We start from the raw sequence: 24,127 nt of genomic DNA, 5'->3' as shown, positions 1-24,127 counted from the left end.
CCCATCACTCTGCAAACGCGCTCGCTGGTGCGCTCTTGGATGGGGATTGAAGTCCTCTTTGCTGCTGGAGGCCCTTAGGGGCCAACTAGCCTACCTCTTACCTCCAGTAAGCCCCACACAGTGGTATTGCTGAGAGGTGGACACAGGCCACGCCCCCTTTCTCCACCACTCTGCAAACACGCCTCCTGGTGCGCTCTTGGTTGGGTGATGAAGTCCCCTTTCCTCCTGAGGGTCCCTGGGGGCCAACTAGCCCTTCTGTTACCTCCAGTATACCCCATACAGATGGTTTGCCCAGAGTGCTCAAAGCCACAACCCCTTTTTTCACCACTCTGCAAGCGTGGGTCCTGGCGCACTGCTGGTCGGGGATGAAGTCCACTTGTGTCCTGAGATCCTCAGGACACAAGAAGTCCTCATCGCCCCACCAGCAGTGCGCCAAGAGGCGCGTTTGCAGAGTGGTGCAGGGAGGAGGCAGGGCCTCTGTCGAAATGTCAGCTTTTTTTTGTGGTTTCTTTAGAAGGGGGCTGTGTGGTACCCCTTCTCTTACAATTTTTTGGGGCCCTGGGGACCCCATCCCCCAGGGCCTTGGTCAGCCTTTTTTTTTTTTTGGAGGGGGCCCACGCGGCCCCCCTCCTGAGGCCTTTATCAGCCCAGGGGAGCACATCCCCCGGGGCACTGCCAAGTTTTTTTTGTTTTTGTTTTAAATATTACATATTCAGGAGGGGGGCACTTGGTCCCCCTTCCCTGTGCCACTTCTGGCCCCGGGGACCCCATACCCTGGGGCTTGGCCAGTCTTTCATTTTTTTTTTATTTATGAAGGGGGCTGCGTGGCTCCTCTCCTGAGGCCAATTATAGCCCAGGGGGTCCCATCCCCCAGAGCTGGCCTTCTGTTTTTTTTATTACAGGGGAGGGGCCCACTTCTGGCCACGGGGACCCCATCCCCTGGGACCAGCCCTCAAGTTGGGGGACCGCAGGAGGAGCCTCAATGCCCCCACGGTCCCTACCTGCGGGAGGCAAAATTGCTTTTGGGCAAGGGGAGCTGCTAACATGCACCCGGGGACATTGCAGGAGCCGGCCCTGGGGGCTGGCGGTCCCCAGGGCCATCGAGGGCTCCAGGAGGGGGGGCCGCGGGGTCCCGCTGCCAACTGTTTAAAGCCCTGGGTAGGTAGTGGCAACAGACCCCCGTATTTAAATAATTAGTGCCCCGGGTGGATGGTGGTCTCTGGGGCAGTGTGGGGGGCAGGAGCCCCACCACACTCGTCTAATTTGATTGGAACCCCGGGGAGGTGGCGGTCCCCGTGGCTTGGGGGGGACCGCGAGGCCCCCAGCCCTTATTAAAGCAACGCCCCGAGGAGATGGCGGTCCTCGGGGCAGTGTGGGGGTTAGGAGCACCCCACATGTATTTTTTTTAAGCTGCAGGGAGGTGGCGGTCCCCGGGGCTGTGGGGGCCCCCACACCATAATTATAAATTGCCCCCAGGACCTGGCCCACCCGGCGGCTTAAAACAAACAAAGCAGTGGGAGTTTGCGCTTAGTTTTTAAAAAAGAATTTCGGCAGTATGCGCAAATTCTGCCGATTTATTTTGTAATGCTTTTTTAGGGCCTGGTGTTCCTTGTGGGACCCCCTGAGGAGGCCTAGGGGGTCAGGGTGTTTCTACCATGACCCCTTTTCTTGTTTTTTATCATCTTTTTAACTGTTGTCTTGTGACTCGGTTACCGAGTCACAAGATGGCTACTAACACTTCCTGGTTTGGAGTACTGGCAGCCAATCAAAATGAAGCTCGTGCTCGGGAGGATTCGCGAATCATCCTCGGTGCTCAGATATCTGTATTTTTATTTTTTTAATTTCTCAGCAACTACTGAACGGATTTACACCATTTTTTTTAACAAGGTCGTTTTCTGGACCAAGAGCTACCTTTTTGCCAAATTTGGTGTAATTCCGTTTAGCAGTTCGGGCTTTAGACTGGTCCAAAAATTCCTATGGAAATTAACATAGGTAAACGTGTTTTGGGACCCACCTTTTTTCTACACCACTGCTTGACGAATCATCCCTAAACTTTTGAGACAGGAGCTGACCTGAGTGAGCCATTAGTTTAGAAAACTTCGCGAAGATTCGTCAAACGACGCCAAAGATATTGGCAAAAGAATAAACGCTTTTTGAATAGAAACAAGGTTCTAACTATAACTACCTACTGGCGACCGCCAGCAGGTAATATATATATATATATATATATATATATATATATATATATATATACAGGCTCGTCGCTCAGTTTTTCTTTGAAAAAAGAGATTTAAAGCACTCCGGGTAGGTAGCAGGATTTTATTTCGCCAAAGACAGCAGTAAAGTAGACAAACGCGTTTCAGACAAAAAGTCCTTCTTCAGTGTCTATGGTATGCTGTGCGCGGCTCATTTTGTATACGTCCTCACATAGGTCGAAAGTGAGGACGGACTACAATTTCAATGCATATTGTAGCGCTGGTAAAGCGTGGCGGCCATTATTTAGCGTGCGAATCATCTAAGATTACATATATTACATGAAATACATGGAATGGGGTGTACATATACGGAACAATCCATTTAATATTGCATCAACCACCCACCGCACAGAAATTTTAGCCACTGCCAGTAAAAAGTTTAGATCTCGCCATGTGTCGGCATAGTACTGGCATAGTTACCAAATAAGCGCTCATAAGGCTACCCTTTTACATCAACAATGCCCAATACAGTTTTAAAAGTATCATATCAAAATCAGATCATGCCGTATATCGGCATGTCTACCGTTTCGTATCCGGTGAAATTCATAAAACAGTTCATATAAGAATGTATCTCCATCCGAAAATGTGCAATACCTTCGCAATACCTTCCTACTATTTTTAAAAGCTGCAGAAAGTAAAGTGAAGTGGTCAAATCCGTTAGTCAATCAATCAATCACATTATTCTGACAATTAGAAGTGTTACATACTCAGAGGTTTTTGGAGCAGTCTTCATCATGATCTAATAAAACACATAAATACATATAATGGTTCAAGATTCATTTTCCCAGATGTACTGTGAGTTCTTCACCAATATTTAAACCTGTGGGGCTCTTGGTCTGCAGGTCTATGATATAGCGAGATTCTAGTCTGCGGAGACTAAGCAATCTATCTCCGCCTCTAGGATTTAATGGTACATAATCAAGGCCAAAGTATCGGAGCAACTCTCTATTGCTTCCATGTACTTTGGCAAAGTGCCGAGCCACCGGATAAGTTGTATCCTTATTCGTAATGGCGCGTTGATGTTCTAGTATCCTAATTTTACATTATTGATGGTACTTCCAATATACTTGAGCCTGCAAGGACAGACCAGGCAATACACTACGTAGTGTGTTGTACATGTGATGAATTTACTGATCATTTTTGGTTTCCCTAGGCCTGGAATAGAATATGTCAATGTGCGTCTGCTGTTTTCACATGCTCGGCATTTGCCACAGGGAAAGAATCCCTTCATCTCTCTTAAGGTACCACTAGTTTTCGATTTGGCAGGCATCAGATGGCTTTGAACTAGACTGTCCAGTGGCTTTAAATTATGAAATATTATTAAAAGAGACTGCAATGCAATTTAAGAAATGGCACAAACTTCCCCTTAATATCATTGGACGTATAAATCTAATTAAAATGAAAATTCTGCCTAAATATTTATATTTATTTCGTGCAATTCCTTTACGTGTTAATAACTCTTATTTTGTCAGATTAGAAGGGATCATTAGTAGCTTTATATGGGGATATAAAAAAGCCAGACGGGCAATCTCTTCACTTAAATTTCCTTTTAGTCTAGGAGGCTTGGCTCTTCCAGACTTCAAACTCTATTACTGGTCGGCTTTTTTAACCCGTTTTCGTAGTTTAACAATCTTGGATAAATGTTTGTATTTTCATAAATTTTTGTTAGGTCAGGATGTCAATATGTTTATTTACAGATTAAATGACCCTAATTACTTCAAAAGGGTTAAATTCAAGACTATACGAGATACTGTTAATATCTGCCGCTCCATCATGATGAAATGTAATGTCTCTCATCTTCATTATAAAACACCTCTTTGGGGTAATCCAGGATTTCCTTCAATTTTTCATGAGTCAATATGCAGAATATATTTAGAATCTGGTATTAGACTACTGGGAGACCTGTATGATCATCAAGGATTTATGACATTTGAAAAACTAAAGCAATGCTATAATTTATCTGAACTGGCTAGGTTTAAATACTATCAAATCAAGGATTATTTAGTGAAAAAATTAGAACTTAATCTGGTAATAGATTCGGACTTTTGGAATTGTATTTACAGAGAATCAGACCAAGCCTTGATTAGTATAGGATATAAACTATTCTCGGACTTTAATACTAGCGATATTATAAAACTTACCGAGAAATGGAATACAAGGCTAACCGCAAATGTACCACCCGATTTAATTACCTTATCTTTTAAGAGCTTAGATATGTCAGTTCACTCTTCTAGTCTTAAATTGCAAATGTTTAAAACTATATGCCAACTGTATCATACCCCAGAGAGAATTCTTAAATGGGCAAGGAACAATAATTTTAGCGAACGTACAAAATGCCCTAAATGCGATCTAAACGGGGCTGATATCACTCATATGTTTTTATTTTGTCCTATGCTTAAAGATTATTGGAATGGTATATTACTCCCTAGCACACGTTTAGTATTATAAATAGTTGTTAAGTACAAGTGTTTTCACAATTCAATTCATACAACATCAAAATAAATTTCTAAATCCTTTTGTTCAGGGTTTTGTCGTTGTTTATTGAAGGAGACGTCACAGCCGACACGTGTTTCGTCGTTCTGGGGAATGTAACCCCCGACTTTTTCAAGGCTGTTTAAAGAAAATGGTAATGTTGTAGCACATTACTGTAGAATACGACATTTGTTCAAGTTTCATAAACAACATTAAATACTTGTTAGGATAATGCGGTGGTGCAATAATCCATTTACTTCTTTATAAACATGCTAATATTCAATCTTGATGATTGCCACATTTCGTGCCTGCTTATTGGTATTGTTAAGGTTTTGTGTACAGTATGGTGTTTCTTAACATCATCTAAAGTATGAGCCCATTGGGAGGTATGGAGAGACCGGTGAGGGTGTAATTATCATTTATCTTGGGGGTGACATGCAAAATCTTATCGTTGTGATTATTTTTGTTTTTGTGTAATTTATCGTGGGTTCATGCTTATTTAAGAACCATGCCATTTGATACCTATTCTCCGTTGCTGAAGTTCGTTCTGTGAGAGGGAATATTGAAGCAAGGTATAAGCTTGAAGTCGTCCTAGTTGGGACAATTTATTTACACAAAGGTAATATTTTTATAAATTGATAACTCTACTTACGTAGATTGAGGTGATACTTCCAACCCTCAATGGGGTTCTGGTGTTGATGTCGTTGTTCCTATTACTCAAGCTTCGTTTTTATTGGGTATTTTGCATATACAAAAGCTCTGCTTATATAAACGATTATATATCGTATATTAAATAACTATAAAGCCTCGTAGATACCCATGTATCGTACTCTTAATAGTGCTCTAACGTTTTATGGCGGGGTGGAAGACTTTACCCAATAAAAACGCATGGAAGGCTAGGCAGCTTAGTCTACTTACAGACATAGCGATTCTGTGAATACAGAAATGTCTAAAGTGCAACCAAGTAACGTTTGACATTAATTACAGCTTGCAGAGAGTGAACCATTATTTGGAGTTCACATCAACGAAGCTTGAGTAATAGGAACAACGACATCAACACCAGAACCCCATTGAGGGTTGGAAGTATCACCTCAATCTACGTAAGTAGAGTTATCAATTTATAAAAATATTACCTTTGTGTAAATAAATTGTCCCAACTAGGACGACTTCAAGCTTATACCTTGCTTCAATATTCCCTCTCACAGAACGAACTTCAGCAACGGAGAATAGGTATCAAATGGCATGGTTCTTAAATATTATTTACAACAAGGGGTGGTGATGGACAGAGTCTCTGAATTAAGCAGAGTACTCTCACCCAGTCAAGAGATCAGGGCTAGATCCAACACCGTTTTTTAGCTCATTGCACCATCCCAGTTTCAGAACCTGGCTGTATGCAAATTAGTCTGTCCCTGGCCCAGTGCATCATGGGAACAGGGCAGACCAGACTACAAAAGCCAATTCTTACACTGGGAAGGAAACAAGCTTCCGGGGACCGGTTTCTGCCATTTCAGGCGTCTTCGGCCCGGCTTGCTTGAATCCTGATGGTGCAATGAGCAAGGGACTCACATCTGAGTATACCCTTCCACGCTTAGGGTGGACAAAATTATTTACAACAAGGGGTGGTGATGGACAGAGTCTCTGAATTAAGCAGAGTACTCTCACCCAGTCAAGAGATCAGGGCTAGATCCAACACCGTTTTTTAGCTCATTGCACCATCCCAGTTTCAGAACCTGGCTGTATGCAAATTAGTCTGTCCCTGGCCCAGTGCATCATGGGAACAGGGCAGACCAGACTACAAAAGCCAATTCTTACACTGGGAAGGAAACAAGCTTCCGGGGACCGGTTTCTGCCATTTCAGGCGTCTTCGGCCCGGCTTGCTTGAATCCTGATGGTGCAATGAGCAAGGGACTCACATCTGAGTATACCCTTCCACGCTTAGGGTGGACAAAATTATTTACAACAAGGGGTGGTGATGGACAGAGTCTCTGAATTAAGCAGAGTACTCTCACCCAGTCAAGAGATCAGGGCTAGATCCAACACCGTTTTTTAGCTCATTGCACCATCCCAGTTTCAGAACCTGGCTGTATGCAAATTAGTCTGTCCCTGGCCCAGTGCATCATGGGAACAGGGCAGACCAGACTACAAAAGCCAATTCTTACACTGGGAAGGAAACAAGCTTCCGGGGACCGGTTTCTGCCATTTCAGGCGTCTTCGGCCCGGCTTGCTTGAATCCTGATGGTGCAATGAGCAAGGGACTCACATCTGAGTATACCCTTCCACGCTTAGGGTGGACAAAATTATTTACAACAAGGGGTGGTGATGGACAGAGTCTCTGAATTAAGCAGAGTACTCTCACCCAGTCAAGAGATCAGGGCTAGATCCAACACCGTTTTTTAGCTCATTGCACCATCCCAGTTTCAGAACCTGGCTGTATGCAAATTAGTCTGTCCCTGGCCCAGTGCATCATGGGAACAGGGCAGACCAGACTACAAAAGCCAATTCTTACACTGGGAAGGAAACAAGCTTCCGGGGACCGGTTTCTGCCATTTCAGGCGTCTTCGGCCCGGCTTGCTTGAATCCTGATGGTGCAATGAGCAAGGGACTCACATCTGAGTATACCCTTCCACGCTTAGGGTGGACAAAATTATTTACAACAAGGGGTGGTGATGGACAGAGTCTCTGAATTAAGCAGAGTACTCTCACCCAGTCAAGAGATCAGGGCTAGATCCAACACCGTTTTTTAGCTCATTGCACCATCCCAGTTTCAGAACCTGGCTGTATGCAAATTAGTCTGTCCCTGGCCCAGTGCATCATGGGAACAGGGCAGACCAGACTACAAAAGCCAATTCTTACACTGGGAAGGAAACAAGCTTCCGGGGACACTATAGGTGTGGCAGGGTATACTCAGACATGAGTCCCTTTCTCACTGCTCCATCAGGATTCAAGCAAGCCGGGCCGAAGAGGCTGAAATGCCAGAAACCGGTCCCCGGTAGCTTGTCTCCTTTCTGGTGAAGAATTGGCTTGGTAGTTTGGTCTGCCCTGTTCCCATGATGCACTGGGCCAGGGACAGACTAATTTGCATATAGCCAGGTTCTGAGCTGGGATGGGGCAGTGAGATAAATAACGGTGATGGATCAAGCCCTGATCTTTGGACTGGGTAAGAGTGGTCTGCTTAATTCAGACACTCTGTTCATCACCACCCCCTTTTCTGTATCGTTTTTGGCCACTATAGGTGTGGCAGGGTATACTCAGACATGAGTCCCTTTCTCACTGCTCCATCAGGATTCAAGCAAGCCGGGCCGAAGAGGCTGTAATGCCAGAAACCGGTCCCCGGTAGCTTGTCTCCTTTCTGGTGAAGAATTGGCTTGGTAGTTTGGTCTGCCCTGTTCCCATGATGCACTGGGCCAGGGACAGACTAATTTGCATATAGCCAGGTTCTGAGCTGGGATGGGGCAGTGAGATAAATAACGGTGATGGATCAAGCCCTGATCTTTGGACTGGGTAAGAGTGGTCTGCTTAATTCAGACACTCTGTTCATCACCACCCCCTTTTCTGTATCGTTTTTGGCCACTATAGGTGTGGCAGGGTATACTCAGACATGAGTCCCTTTCTCACTGCTCCATCAGGATTCAAGCAAGCCGGGCCGAAGAGGCTGAAATGCCAGAAACCGGTCCCCGGTAGCTTGTCTCCTTTCTGGTGAAGAATTGGCTTGGTAGTTTGGTCTGCCCTGTTCCCATGATGCACTGGGCCAGGGACAGACTAATTTGCATATAGCCAGGTTCTGAGCTGGGATGGGGCAGTGAGATAAATAACGGTGATGGATCAAGCCCTGATCTTTGGACTGGGTAAGAGTGGTCTGCTTAATTCAGACACTCTGTTCATCACCACCCCCTTTTCTGTATCGTTTTTGGCCACTATAGGTGTGGCAGGGTATACTCAGACATGAGTCCCTTTCTCACTGCTCCATCAGGATTCAAGCAAGCCGGGCCGAAGAGGCTGAAATGCCAGAAACCGGTCCCCGGTAGCTTGTCTCCTTTCTGGTGAAGAATTGGCTTGGTAGTTTGGTCTGCCCTGTTCCCATGATGCACTGGGCCAGGGACAGACTAATTTGCATATAGCCAGGTTCTGAGCTGGGATGGGGCAGTGAGATAAATAACGGTGATGGATCAAGCCCTGATCTTTGGACTGGGTAAGAGTGGTCTGCTTAATTCAGACACTCTGTTCATCACCACCCCCTTTTCTGTATCGTTTTTGGCCACTATAGGTGTGGCAGGGTATACTCAGACATGAGTCCCTTTCTCACTGCTCCATCAGGATTCAAGCAAGCCGGGCCGAAGAGGCTGAAATGCCAGAAACCGGTCCCCGGTAGCTTGTCTCCTTTCTGGTGAAGAATTGGCTTGGTAGTTTGGTCTGCCCTGTTCCCATGATGCACTGGGCCAGGGACAGACTAATTTGCATATAGCCAGGTTCTGAGCTGGGATGGGGCAGTGAGATAAATAACGGTGATGGATCAAGCCCTGATCTTTGGACTGGGTAAGAGTGGTCTGCTTAATTCAGACACTCTGTTCATCACCACCCCCTTTTCTGTATCGTTTTTGGCCACTATAGGTGTGGCAGGGTATACTCAGACATGAGTCCCTTTCTCACTGCTCCATCAGGATTCAAGCAAGCCGGGCCGAAGAGGCTGAAATGCCAGAAACCGGTCCCCGGTAGCTTGTCTCCTTTCTGGTGAAGAATTGGCTTGGTAGTTTGGTCTGCCCTGTTCCCATGATGCACTGGGCCAGGGACAGACTAATTTGCATATAGCCAGGTTCTGAGCTGGGATGGGGCAGTGAGATAAATAACGGTGATGGATCAAGCCCTGATCTTTGGACTGGGTAAGAGTGGTCTGCTTAATTCAGACACTCTGTTCATCACCACCCCCTTTTCTGTATCGTTTTTGGCCACTATAGGTGTGGCAGGGTATACTCAGACATGAGTCCCTTTCTCACTGCTCCATCAGGATTCAAGCAAGCCGGGCCGAAGAGGCTGAAATGCCAGAAACCGGTCCCCGGTAGCTTGTCTCCTTTCTGGTGAAGAATTGGCTTGGTAGTTTGGTCTGCCCTGTTCCCATGATGCACTGGGCCAGGGACAGACTAATTTGCATATAGCCAGGTTCTGAGCTGGGATGGGGCAGTGAGATAAATAACGGTGATGGATCAAGCCCTGATCTTTGGACTGGGTAAGAGTGGTCTGCTTAATTCAGACACTCTGTTCATCACCACCCCCTTTTCTGTATGGTTCTTAAATAAGCATGAACCCACGATAAATTACACAAAAACAAAAATAATCACAACGATAAGATTTTGCATGTCACCCCCAAGATAAATGATAATTACACCCTCACCGGTCTCTCCATACCTCCCAATGGGCTCATACTTTAGATGATGTTAAGAAACACCATACTGTACACAAAACCTTAACAATACCAATAAGCAGGCACGAAATGTGGCAATCATCAAGATTGAATATTAGCATGTTTATAAAGAAGTAAATGGATTATTGCACCACCGCCTTATCCTAACAAGTATTTAATGTTGTTTATGAAACTTGAACAAATGTCGTATTCTACAGTAATGTGCTACAACATTACCATTTTCTTTAAACAGCCTTGAAAAAGTCGGGGGTTACATTCCCCAGAACGACGAAACACGTGTCGGCTGTGACGTCTCCTTCAATAAACAACGACAAAACCCTGAACAAAAGGATTTAGAAATTTATTTTGATGTTGTATGAATTGAATTGTGAAAACACTTGTACTTAACAACTATTTATAATACTAAACGTGTGCTAGGGAGTAACAAACTTTTGTGGCATCGCCTAACTAGAAGAGGGAAAGTGGTTCTCTTCTCCTTTTAGCACCGTTAATAATCATTGCTCAATTACTTATATATAAGAAAAGTGCACATCTCCCAGTGGCGCCTTTAACCTAGTACAAACTACCACTATTCTAGAAATCAAATATTGGAATGGTATACTTAAGGTGGTCTCGGATAGACTTAATCAATCTATCTCTCTTTCTTCAACTGATGTACTGATTGGTACATGTGTGGGTCAAAATGCATTTAATGATTTGTTGAACATTTTAATTTCGTGTGCAAGACTTATAATTGCCAGAGCTTGGATTCAGAAAAATACGCCAACTGTTATGGAATGGTGGAGCTTTGTTAAAGAAATTTATGCTATGGAGACCACTCTTGCCAATTCAAAGGGCCTTCGGGCTAAACAAAAAACGGACAAAATCTGGGGAACATTTATGTCTTAATTACTGGCATCTTCTTTTTCTTCTTTTTCTTTTCTTTTTACATGACCGTATTTTCGTCTGTGATTAATGTAATGCCTAAATTTGATTTTTGTATATTTTTGACTTGGTCTTTTTGTTTTGGTGTACGTTTGATGCAAATAAAATATTTTAAAAAATGAACTAGACTGTCTTTAATTGATTTGAGTTTTCTGAATGTAAGTAATGGTTTAGCTGAGACGTCCTTTCCTATAATAGGATCAGTTCTTAATATATGCCAGTTTTTAGAAAGCATATTTCTCAATTTATTTGCCTCATCTGAGTATGTGGTAATCATGCGAAATTTATTAGTTAGTTCAGAGTGTTTACTCTTCTTAGGAGTTTGTTCGAGAAGATGTTTCCTCAGAATTTTTAGCACCCTTTTTAAGGTTTTATCTAAGAGTGCTTGATCATAGCCCCTATTTTTAAATCTGATAATGCAGTCTCTAGCTGCTGAGATAAAATCTGATTCCAAGGAACAATTACGTCTTAGTCTCAGCATTTCGCCAAACTGGATGCTACGAATCAAACTTGGTGGATGGCTACTCCCTGCGTGTAGAACACTATTGCCGGCTGTCGGCTTTCTATAAAGGGCAGTTTCTAAGGCTCCTTCATTGGCAAATACCCTCAAGTCAAGGTAATGTACCTCAGTTGTACTTATGTCGGCGGTGAATTTAAGATTCATGTGATTTTTATTGAGATCCTGTACAAATTCCTCTGCTTGTGTGGTGGAGCCCCTCCACACAAAGAAGAGGTTGTCGATATATGGACGCCAAACTACAATGTGCTTAGTCCATTTCTGGTTGTCATCTGCTAGGGCCACCTGCTCTTCCCACCAGCCCACGAAAAGGTTTGCGTAGCTGGGGGCGAAGCAGGTTCCCATCGCAGTCCCATTAGTCTGTCTAAAGAAATCATTTTGGAACAAGAAGATGTTATTTCGTAAACAAAAGTCTATACATTCAATCAGCATATTACTGTGTTCCATATATTTAGCTGGTCTTTTATCCAGAAAGTGTTTGACCGCCTCAATCCCCAAGGTGTGTTCTATACTTGTATAGAGGCTGGTGATATCCAAAGTGATGAGCACATATGTAGGATCCCAAATAATTTGATCTATATGGCCCATGAAATCTTTAGTGTCTTTTACATATGATTTCAACTTCACAACAAAACAGGAAAGAAAAGAGTCAATATAAATAGAAAGATTCTCCGTTAACCCCCCCTTAGAGGAAACAATTGGTCTCCCCGGTGGGTGCTGCAGGTCTTTGTGCACCTTAGGTAGGTGGTAGAATGTAGGAATAATTGGTTCAGGATTTCTCAGAAAAAGGAATTCATTTATGTCAAGCATGAGTTTGTTACGCCATTTGTTCAACAGATCATGATAGGCTTGTATGCTTGCTAGATACTCTTCTTTATTTGTTTTTACATAGTATTTTGTATCATGGAGCTGATTCAATGACTCCTCACAATACTGATCTTGTGTCAATAGCACCACATTCCCCCCCTTGTCCGAGGGTTTGACAATAACCTCATCCTTTTTCCTCAGTGTGCACAGTGCATTGCTTTGTGCCATCGTTAGGTTGTTTTTTCTTTTTTTATTAGTTGTGGAAAGCCTGTAACTCATAAGTTCTTGTACACCAGCATCAGTAAAAGTGTCTATGGCATCGTACGGCATTTGGGGATTGAACTGTGAAGGTGCTTTGAAGTCCGTTAGTGGCGATTGTTGTTCAATATCTTGAGCCCTGGTTATTCCAATGGCTCCTTCAGAAATACCCTGACTTTGTTCAGTTCTCATATCCTCCAACAGCCGTATCGTTTTTAGATCCTTGGTGGTAAGTACATCCGTCAGATGTGTCGTAGTGTTCTTTTTCGCTTTCCTAGTATCACCAATGGGGGGTTTCATTTTATGAAATTTGTGTAACTTGATTTTTCTCGTTAGTTTGAAAAGGTCAATCCGTGTTTGGGTATACTCAAGTCTATTGTTGGGACAATAACCGAGGCCCAATTGTAAAGTGTCTTCTTCATCTTTTGTTAACACTTGATTAGTCAGGTTAACAATAGTTAGATTAGCATTAGGGTCTACCATCTGTTTGTCCTCTTCTTCCTGGTGCTTTGAGCCACAGATTTGCCTCTTCCTCGTCCTCTGCCAGCCGCCTCGTCGAGTTCTCCTTCGCTTTCTGGTGGTTTGGTTTTTCCCCCCCTCAGCCAGGTTTGACGGATCAGGTTGAATTCCAAGTGAAAAGGATTCCTCTTCCCTTCATTATTTGATGCTGGTCTCTCATCACCTGATGGTTCCTCTTCTGTGGCTGATGATTCTGAGGTGGCTGGTTCAACTGTTGGTCCTGTATTTTTCATTTTATTCAAGGCTTTACGAGGACCATCAAATTTCTTTGAGAAGGTGAGAATCCTTCCCTGAGCGTAATCCCGCTCATCCCTCTCAAATTTCTCCTGTTTACGCTGTTGGATTTTCGGCTCATATTTAATCAAACGTTTCTTCATTTCATCGCGTAATTGTAATTGTTTGCTAGGGTCAGTTTCTTTTGCTATTTCATTTTCCAGGGAGGCTATTTCATCCATCACTTTAGCTCTATCGCTCCACGCAAATTTTACAAGTAGATCGAGCATGGCTTTGCACGATGCCGCAGTTAAATCTGCCCATTGTTCCAATAGTATGGGATCGGGGCTTTCATAAGCAGGTACCGTGTAGATACGAAGCCCCCTGGGTACTCGATCAACATCCATGTAATTTTGTAGTGATGTTGCCTCCCACCACTTTCTTATCTCCCTCTCACTGCAACGTTCCAGTTTGGTAAAGAGATTTTGTAATGAACTGCGTGGTGCGCTTCCTCCACCTCCAGTATCGGGCACCGTTGAAGAATTGGGCGCACGCTTTTTAAAAACATCTAATGCCGCAGTGCGGCGTTCCTCTTCATCACACATGTCGGCTGGCTTTGAAAAACCACGGAGAAGCCTCTCCGGGTTCTGCCATCACTACCCCCTCGCCTGGCTATATCAGATGGACCCTCGCAGGTGCGTTAAAGCAATGGCGGCGACTTACCGGCGTTTCAGTTGCATCAGCCGGGCGCACGTCAGCTTGCTCCTTTCTTCTCTGGTCCCTGTATAGCGGTGCTCCAGATAAACAGATAATTGCAGCTCGGTTCCACCAGGAATCTCGGGGCACTCGTTTGGCGGGTGCTATGTCGCGCTGGTAGTCGCGTTCAAGATACAGGCTCGTCGCTCAGTTTTTCTTTGAAAAAAGAGATTTAAAGCACTCCGGGTAGGTAGCAGGATTTTATTTCGCCAAAGACAGCAGTAAAGTAGACAAACGCGTTTCAGACAAAAAGTCCTTCTTCAGTGTCTATGGTATGCTGTGCGCGGCTCCTTTTGTATACGTCCTCACATAGGTCGAAAGTGAGGACGGACTACGATTTCAATGCATATTGTAGCGCTGGTAAAGCGTGGCGGCCATTATTTAGCGTGCAAATCATCTAAGATTACATATATTACATGGAATGGGGTGTACATACATACATTCCATTTAATATTGCATCAACCACCCACCGCACAGAAATTTTAGCCACTGCCAGTAAAAAGTTTAGATCTCGCCGTGTATCGGCATAGTACTGGCATAGTTACCAAATAAGCGCTCATAAGGCTACCCTTTTACATCAACAATGCCCAATACAGTTTTAAAAGTATCATATCAAAATCAGAATATATATATATATATATATATATATATATATATATATATATATATATATATATATATAGAGAGAGAGATAGATAGATAAATAGATAGATAGATAGATAGATAGATAGATAGATAGATAGATAGATAGATAGATAGATAGATAGATAGATAGATAGATAGATAGATAGATAGATAGATATAGGTGGTATACTGGCTAATATAAAAACAGTCACAACAGCTTAAAAAACAATATGCTGTACCATTCATAATCCTATAATTGCAGTCATAAACATTTTTTAAAACGTACAAAGTAGAGGAGGTACTGTCATTCATAAGCCTGCATACTTCCATCATTATATAAGAATGTCATATTAAAAAAGAATTGATTTTCAAAAATATGTAGCAGACTTTAAAATGCTACTAACTGGGTGTGCTTTCAACCTTTTATTACAAAAACATTCAAAAACTTGGCACTGTGTGTGTGCACACATGCACACTCATAGATGCCCATGTTTGAATGTTTTCTCACAAGTGTATTACAAAAGCATTCAAAGACAGTTGGTTGCTTGTTCATCTGCACATGTGCATACATGGTAGGCAATTGTTTAATATTTATTTTGCAATAATGCTTCACAAAAACATTTTTTAAATGATCAAAATTAAGAGGCTCGCAGGAAATGTCACACTGCTGGCTTTGCCACTGCTTGTTTAAAGTAAACTTCACTTTAAACAAGCAGTGGCATATAAATGGACTATAATTGCTAGAAAGAGGCAGTAAAAAAGCTCAGACACTGGCAGTCAAATAAATACAGTGTACAATTATCAAACAAAGGATAAGTGAGAGGCCACTCAAACAGATGTAAGAAAATATAGACTCACATTGGCGGGAAACCACAATGGAGAAAATTGGGCGCACTGGACGAACATTTCATATTCTGATTGGAGCATGTCCTCAAATACATGGATGAGCAATATCCTTATAGAATTGCTTTGGTCGTAGGTAAATATTCCATTGTATGCCACCTGTGGACATAATATGAAATCAACATCTTTGTTTCCATGTTCAACATACATTTCTAATTGCAGGCATCTATAAAATTTCCAATGTCCCAAATAGGGTAAGAGTTTCAATACTTGTTATGGGTGTATATATGTAGTAGTAATGTAAACAAGAAGCCACTTTAAAGCGCTTTCAACAAACAACATTGGTGACCAGGCAGAGGGAGGTAGGGTTGGAAGTGGAAGAGAAAAAGTCAGTGGTGAAGCTAAGACTGAAAATCTGACAGAAGAATCACATATACGCTTCTCGTGCAAAGTAGTCCTTGAAATCAAGGTCTTTAGATTTTGTTGTCCTCCACATTTTCTGGATCAGAGTAGAAGTAGTCCTTTTTGGTCATCTGCCACTCTAAATTTCACGATTCAGAAAAGGGGGTGGTGATGAACAGAGTGTCTGAATTAAGCAGACCACTCTTACCCAGTCCAAAGATCAGGGCTTGATCCATCACCGTTATTTAGCTCACTGCCCCAAAAGCTTGTTTCCTTCCCAGTGTAAGAATTGGCTTTTGTAGTCTGGTCTGCCCTGTTCCCATGATGCACTGGGCCAGGGACAGACTAATTTGCATACAGCCAGGTTCTGAAACTGGGATGGTGCAATGAGCTAAAAAACGGTGTAGGATCTAGCCCTGATCTCTTGACTGGGTGAGAGTACTCTGCTTAATTCAGAGACTCTGTCCATCACCACCCCTTGTTGTAAATAACTCTAAATTTCACAGCACGGAATAGGCCAATATTTGCCCCAACACCGGTAATTTCTTTTTACCCACATTCCAAACGTTCTTCTTCTTTATCATTCTTGTGCAGAGTCTGGGACATGGTTGTGTGCCCTTGATGTTTAGGTCCTCCGTTCTGTTTTGCAGCCACCAATATCCTCTCTTTATCCCTCAAGTCAATTATCCCAAAAAATATGTTTGGGTTTCCCTATGCCCTCTTCTCACTCACTGACTTTAAACATGTGGAATTTGAAGTTGGTGGTAATTTGCGATTCCTTAAGCCAAAATCGCACAACTTGGGTATGTCACTAGGGGTTTTATGGTCACTTGTTACCATGGGTTCATACACCTTCAATGACCTTCGCAGGAGGTACTTGCTTCAGTGTTGAATCTGAAACTTGTGCAGTCCAAGAAAAAAACAAAACTATGCCACTATTTTACGAGTGAAATACAATGAGGGTAAAGCAAACAGACTTGCCGTTAGGAGTTGGGACTTTAGGAGGCCTGTGGATGTTATTTGCACTTACTACCTGCAGTTTTGGCATAGTTCAACAAATAGTAACACAATTGTGCTTTTTAGACTTCAAAAAAGGAAGAAGCTGTACTGACACCTGAACAACACACGTCCTATTGGAGATAGAGAGAGCTGAGCATGTGTGAAGCAGGAGACAATAGCGGAAGGAGTAAGAGAAACTGAAAGCATGTGGTGCGGCAAGAAGGCTCAACTGCAAAGACTTTACACATTTTATCTAAGGACACATATGTATTTGAATTGAGCTTTTTTAAAGAAGTATTCAGTACTTAGGGCCATATGTATCAAGCCAAATTGCAGAATTCCAATGTTTGCGATCTCAATCTAGCAGTGTGCAATGTATTACACAAAAACCCACTCGCAAAATAAGGAATCGTCAAATATGCGATTCGTCAAATTTGCGATTACCACCAACTTCAGGTTGGTGGTAATTTGGGATTTTTTTGAAAAATTTACTTTTTTGCATTTTTCAAAGTGTCATGTGGCGCACATACATGCCCTTAAGGCATGTATGCGTGTCACATCTGCACCCATGCTTATTTCAGGGGTGCAACAGGGTGTCCTTTTGACACCCTTGCATCCTTGAAATTGCATTCACAATTTGCGAGTACCTAATAGGTACTCACAAAGTGAGTACCTCCCCATTCATTCCTATGGGCCTATAGGCCCATAAGAATGAATAGGGAGGTATTCCTTAATTGCGAATCGCAATTTGCGATTCGCAATTAAGTAATATGTAGGATTCGCAAAAGTTTTTGCAAGTCCTACATACATCGCGTTTGGCGATTCTCAAATAGCGATTCTCAAAAAAATCGCTATTTGAAAATCGCAAAACAACATTTTGATACATATGGCCCTTAGTCTGAAAATGCAAGGTAAATCCAAATCTAAATAATAGTACAAATTTAACTAACACCAGCAGTTCCATGAAGATTAATAGCAACAGTTGGTGAAATAATCTGTCTATGGACTTGTGGAAAAATTACTAAATGATATTGAGAACAGTACCATTAATTGTTTTCTAAGATCAGCATCATTAATTGCACTCAACACGTCTAAAGTATCTTCCAGTACGTTAGTACTTCTGACATTGAGAAAAAAAAATGGACAGTTTGGTACTTCGCTGCTTCCTTCCATACGGTTCTTGAACAGCTGACTGAAAGCTTCCACGGTTCTCACCTAAATAAATGAAAATAACAACTGTTCATAATCCAGTCTTTATATTCAGCTATGTTCCCACTACTGAACAGCTATAGAAATTACTGATAAAAGTAAAAACCATCTATAAAAACCATTATTATTATCTAACAAAACCACAGCAAAACAGTTATATATTTCTAAAGTGTTGGGGAGGGTCACAATATCCTGGTCAAAATATCAATCTGCAACAATAACGCATCCACAATATGAACTACTCTACACTGCCTAGGCAAGTAGATCTGCAGTTAAGAATAGTACATCTACACTTACCTATATACACATACTTTCACGATATAGTGATGGGCAAAAGTACACCCTCAATATATTCGCATGTCGATTTGGTTATAGTTAATATTGTGACATACAACAATTTCCTTTCCTTATAAGGCAGGAACAGGAAGTAATCACCATCATTTACAATCACGTATAACAAGAACTTAGTGAAATAACCAACTGCCTAACTACTTCACATTTTAGGTCAATGAGGGAGTATTGTATTGTATTGTATTATAATTGCATTTATATAGCGCTTACTACCCGTAACGAGGCGTTGAAAGCGCTAGTTTGTTGTCCCTGGTAAAATACGTAATGTATACATTCTTGTGTGCTGCATATGAGGCTCTTCGGCAACACACAACTCAGCCACATCTCTACATCTTAGAATTACTTACAGGGCAACACATGCAAAGCCAACAAGCAATGTTTAATAGTCTGCAGCATTTGCTTTCTAATACCCATATTCACTTGATTCATTATCTGAACCTTGTAGATGACACTAGCATAAGCGGAAACCTACCTTTAAATATACGCCTCACTCAAGATCTGCAAGAGCCTTTCCGTGGAGTGGAGGGGGCTTACACCAGTTTAGATACTATACAAAATGTTTACTACCCCATAGTACCACTTCACAGAATAGTACCACTTCACAGATGTTGATCTAGGCGTGTAACATTAAAAAATACCAACACTTCCAACATTAAATATGTTGATTTGTTGTGTAGTACTCTGTGTTGAAGGGTCATTAGCATTCTATGGAATACTGCCTCAGTATTCCATATAATGCTGCACCACCCAGGAGGGTATGTGGAAATGTACAGTTGACAGTTGGAGAAGCGTTGACAGAGGCTGACAGGCTTTGATGTTTGCAGCTCTGCTTTCGTGTATAAAACATGATAAAAAAGTCTTCCAGATGTTAAGTGCTCATTTAAGGAAGATCGCTAATGTTTTGAGGGCGACGATCAGAGAGGAACTGTAGAAGAACCCACTACAAGTTCTGCATTAGGAACAGAATTTCAGATAAACCTTTGTACCTCCATTTGACTGTCTTGCACAGTCACCCGGTCCTGTAAAAGCCGAAAGGGTGGTTAAGCCTCTCCTGTTTTGTGCGAGTGTACCGATCAGGTATACACGATCGGGCTGAGCGATGCGCAGTTGCAGGCCCATGCATTCTACAGCTGCGGTCGTTCAATGAGAAACGTGCGTTCCACAAACGTTACCATTCTGTATTAAGGCACTGTAGGGAAACCTTCTGCAGATGAAGTACAGTTTGCATTCCAAAGACGTCACCGTCTGTGCACCATTGCGTATTTAGATGCTCTGCGCATATTTTGTCGGAGGCCAATTAAAGTTGGGAAGCCATCCACTGTGCAACAGCCTGCTTCAGTTAAACGCAAGAGGACATGGAACGGTGTAATGCCATATGGCCATTTTAAGATTCTGTAGCAAGTTTTTAAATTTGCTCATTTGCAAACAACAGTGCCAAGCACACTCATTTAGTAGTATGTCAACAATCGGTGACACACACACTCATTTCTACCGTGTCAACAGACAGTGATGCACACACTTATTGCTGGTGTGTCAGCAGTCAGTGGGACGCACATTGATTGAAGGTTTACCACCTAGAGTTCTACAAGGAATACCCTCATCCATAGATGTGTACACAGTTTTTGTGTGTTAGCATCCAGTGATACATAACAAGCTCGTATCCAGTTGGTGACATGAACACTCTTCTTATTCATTATGTCTTCATCCATGCTTCAGGTGTCTGTCTGATGTCTTGTTACTTTTGGTAGCATATGCATGCAATCAGTGAATCCATCACCACCGTTTTTGGAATTCCCGGGTGAAACTCTGGTAATTGGAGGAACTGGTTGCATGCATTCCAAACGTATCTGGGAATCATTGGTGCATCTAGGTTTTGCCCAGAAAGAAGAAGATAACTTCTTTTACATTCAATTGGGTCGTTCTATTTTCAAACACTTACCTGATGTGGAAAGAGCAGAAGGTGAGGTGATTGATGAATACATGGAGGCGATAAAGAAATTGGTAGGCCAGGTTTGATGTACAACCGAGCACTGTTGTTCTGCATCACAAATATTTTATGTGGAAGCAACTTTTTGGGGAAAACGTAGATACTTGTGTCTCAGCACTTAGGAGACTAGTATGAGAATGTAATTTTGAAAACTTCACATATCAGTTGGTCCGCGACCAATATACGACTCATAGGAAAAACAACGCGATCCAACATACATTGTTGTCATCGCAATTAGACGAGACATTACACATTGCCGAAACTACTGAAACGTCTCAGATCTCTGTAAAGAAGTTAGAAGGGAAGAATAACACTGTAAATGTTGTAATAGTCAAAGCCAGCACTGTTACTAAAGATGTCAGAGCTAAAGAAAGTAGGGAACTGTGGAGATTGTGTAAAACTATTTTTCCCAATCAAACTTATTTTGGTTTTAGGTGTGGGAACCCCGCTCATCTCAAAAGCAGTAAAGCCTGTCTGGCAAAACTGATCACAGGCAGAAATTGCAAAAAAGTTGGTTATTTTGCCAAGGTGTGTCAGGTCCCAAAAGGAATCCAGGCAAAGGAGTTAATGTGGCCATGGAGGATCCAGGAAAAGAAGCCAATGCCTGTTCCAACCAGATTCAGAATGATTTGAGAGACATGGTTCTAATAGTAAAGGAGGGAGACGTCAGGTCAGGTGATCCGTCAGACTGTATTGACCCATTCATTGATGTAGTGGTGGGTGATAAAGAAATCAGATTGCTGGTTGATTCAGCAGCCAGAATCAAAATGGTTACAGAGGAACTGTTCCAGGAGAAAAGGCCTGACAAAGTTTTAGAGCCCTCAGATCGTGCCCCTGTCCATTACGAGGGTAGAAAGATTGAGTTTTCTGGATTTTCGAAGAAACATTGATTTTCAGGGGAAGAACAATTTTTGGATAAATATATGTGGCAGTCAAGGGTTTGTGCATCTAGGGGTGTTTCCAAAAGTGGCTTTTCAAAATAGTTTTGAGGCCAGGGACAAAGACCAAGACTCAGTCATTTGCATGGATCACATGGAAGAAGCAAGATCCAAATATCCTTTAGTATTTTCAAATAATGTAGGGACCATCACAGGAATTTGTCATAAAATAAAGGTCAAAGAGGGGTCCATTCCCAAGCACAAACTTCACAGTGTTCAATTTTCAGCCAGAGATGATTTAGAGAAAGAGTTGAAAGGCTTATGTGCGAAAGGTGTAAAAGAGCCCATTGAGTCATCCCTCTGGAAGTCTCCATTGATGGTGTCACACAAACGTAACAGGGAATTGAGGATTTGCATAGATTTGTTTAGTCTCAACAAGGCTCAATGGGTGGATTCCCATCCACTTCCAAAGATTTCTGACCCTTTGGCACTTATTGGTGGAGCAAAATGGTTCAGCAAGTTGGACTTAGCTTCAGCATACCATCAGGTGGTTAGAGATCGATTCCATACACTACACAACTTTCATCTTACCATTTGGCATGTTCCAGTACTGTAGGATGCCTTTTGGTTTGGCATCAGCCGCCACAGTATTACAGAGAATAATGTACCAACTGTTTAAGGGAATTAAAGGAGTTGTGGCTTTTCAGGACAATGTGTTACTTTTCGCAGAATCTGTACAAGAACATGATAGTGTTCTTGACCAAGTGTTGTCCATATTGCAGGAAAAAGGGGTAGTGCTCAAAATGGTAACATGTGAATTGCTCAAAGACAGAGTGGAGTATTTAGGTCATGTTGTATCGAGTGGTGGCATTGGACCTAGGCCAGGTTGGCTGATGCTATTATTAATGCGGGGCACCCGTAGATAAAACAACTCTTAAGTCATTTTTGGGATTATGTGAATTTTAAGCCAGATTTATTCCTGATTATGCTTCTCATGTTAAAGGCAAAACTAGATTGTTAAAAAAATTGGCATTTGTGTGGAATGTAAACTGTCAGGAGGCATTTGAATGGATTGATAGACAGTTAGCTAGTTCTAAAATTCTTAAACCTTTAAATCCCAAATTGTCTTGCTGTACGACTGCGGATGCCAGCAACCATGGGTTAAGGGCTGTACTTACTCAGAACAAGGCTAGAGTTGAAAACACAATTGGTTATGCGCCAAGAATGCTCAGGGAGCCTGAGACCCATTTCTCCACTATAGAAAAATAACTTTTGGCTTGTTGTTGGGCTATTAAAAAATGTAAGCTCTGTGTTTAGGGAACAAAGTTCACAGTGGAGACTGACCACAAGCCATTGGTGACAATTTTAGTTGGAGATAAAGTAAAAGATCAAACTCGTCGTAAGGCCAGGTTGGCAACCAAAAGTTTGCAATTCCATTTTGACATTGTTCACATTCAAGGTGCAAATAATGTAATCCCTGATTTTTTGTCTAGATGCCCTTTGGAAGGAAAGGATAATGTGGATGATGAAACTTGTGAGGAAAGTTGTTCGGTTGCTGCTATAGGCTTGGAGGAGATAAGTGTCTTATCTGAAGCAGAATGGAGGGCGGAAGTTGTGGCTGATGAGGTTATCAAGCAAACCTTTACATATGTCACAATAGGGTGGCCTAATGAGAAAGCTGCTGAGAGGACGTGCCAAGCTTTTTGGAAAGTGGCAGATCGGTTTACAACCATTACAACGAAACTTTTACCAAGCAGTGCTGTTACAACGCAGGTTTTACTACCCATACCATTACAACGCATTACACTGGGGGGCGCTCTAGGATAGGGAATAAGTTTAATTTACTATCCAACACCTTCCCTACTATCCACGGGGACTGGAGTTGGAATAGTAAATTAAACTATTCACTATCCAGCACCCCCAAGTGTAATGCGTTGTAATGGTATGCGTAGTAAAACCTGCGTTGTAACAGCATGCGTGGTAAAAGCATGCGTTGTAACGTCATACAGTCGGCAGATCTGCTTGGGAGGACGGGTTGTTGTTCAGTGGTGAAAAATTGGTTCCTCCAGGAGGATTGAAACACAAGCGGATTAAGATGGCTCATGAAGGGCATTTATGAAGTACCTATACTAAGCGCCGACTAAGGCAAATGTTTTGGTGGCCTTCAATGGATAAAGAATTTGATGAGTTTGTCAGCAGGTGTGCTATTTGTGCCATAAGTTTTGTTGTAAGGAAACCCCCTTAAAAAACTATTGAGTGTCCATCCAGTGTATGGAAAAAGTTTGTGTCTGCGCCGAATGCAAAACTGTGATTACGTTTTTGAAGAATATTTTAATGTAGTTAAGTTTACCTCAATTTCTTTTGCCGGACAACGGTGTCCAGTTTGTTAATGATGAGGTGAAGAATTTCTTATGGTCAGGAGATTTCAAGCATTTAAGAACATCTCTCTACCATCCTCAAAGCAATGGTCAAGTGGAGCACATGAATCGGGTGGTGGTTTCAGTGTGTGCGGCGGAGTGTCTTGAATAAGTTTGTTGTTATGAATGCTGGGAGTTCCATGATATGGTTCTATTGTATAAGCCTGCAAAGTTCCACGTTGTTGTCTCCTTTCAAACTGTTGAGAGGAAGGAAGCCATTCACCAAGATATGTCCTAGATTGGATTGGGAAATGGATACAATTTGGAGTGTCATTGGAGG

General features: G+C 42.3%; 1 protein-coding gene across 2 annotated transcripts in view; it reads right to left on the bottom strand.

The window, feature by feature from the left end:
• LOC144818567 (E3 ISG15--protein ligase HERC5-like) overlaps nucleotides 1-24,127 on the bottom strand; it is a 400,809-nt gene that overhangs the window by 94,465 nt on the left and 282,217 nt on the right. For both annotated transcript variants that reach the window (XM_078676098.1, XM_078676099.1), the window contains 2 exons: nucleotides 18,050-18,220; nucleotides 15,620-15,763 (listed from right to left, as the gene is read on the bottom strand). In XM_078676098.1, coding sequence (XP_078532224.1) covers nucleotides 15,620-15,763; nucleotides 18,050-18,220 — 315 coding nt within the window. The remainder of the gene's footprint in view (nucleotides 1-15,619; nucleotides 15,764-18,049; nucleotides 18,221-24,127) is intronic.

Source organism: Lissotriton helveticus, chromosome 2_1, assembly GCF_964261635.1.
Source record: "Lissotriton helveticus chromosome 2_1, aLisHel1.1, whole genome shotgun sequence".
Lineage (NCBI taxonomy): Eukaryota > Metazoa > Chordata > Amphibia > Caudata > Salamandridae > Lissotriton > Lissotriton helveticus.
The sequence above is the reverse complement of the archived record's forward strand: the minus strand, read 5'-3'. Positions and strand labels throughout refer to the sequence as shown.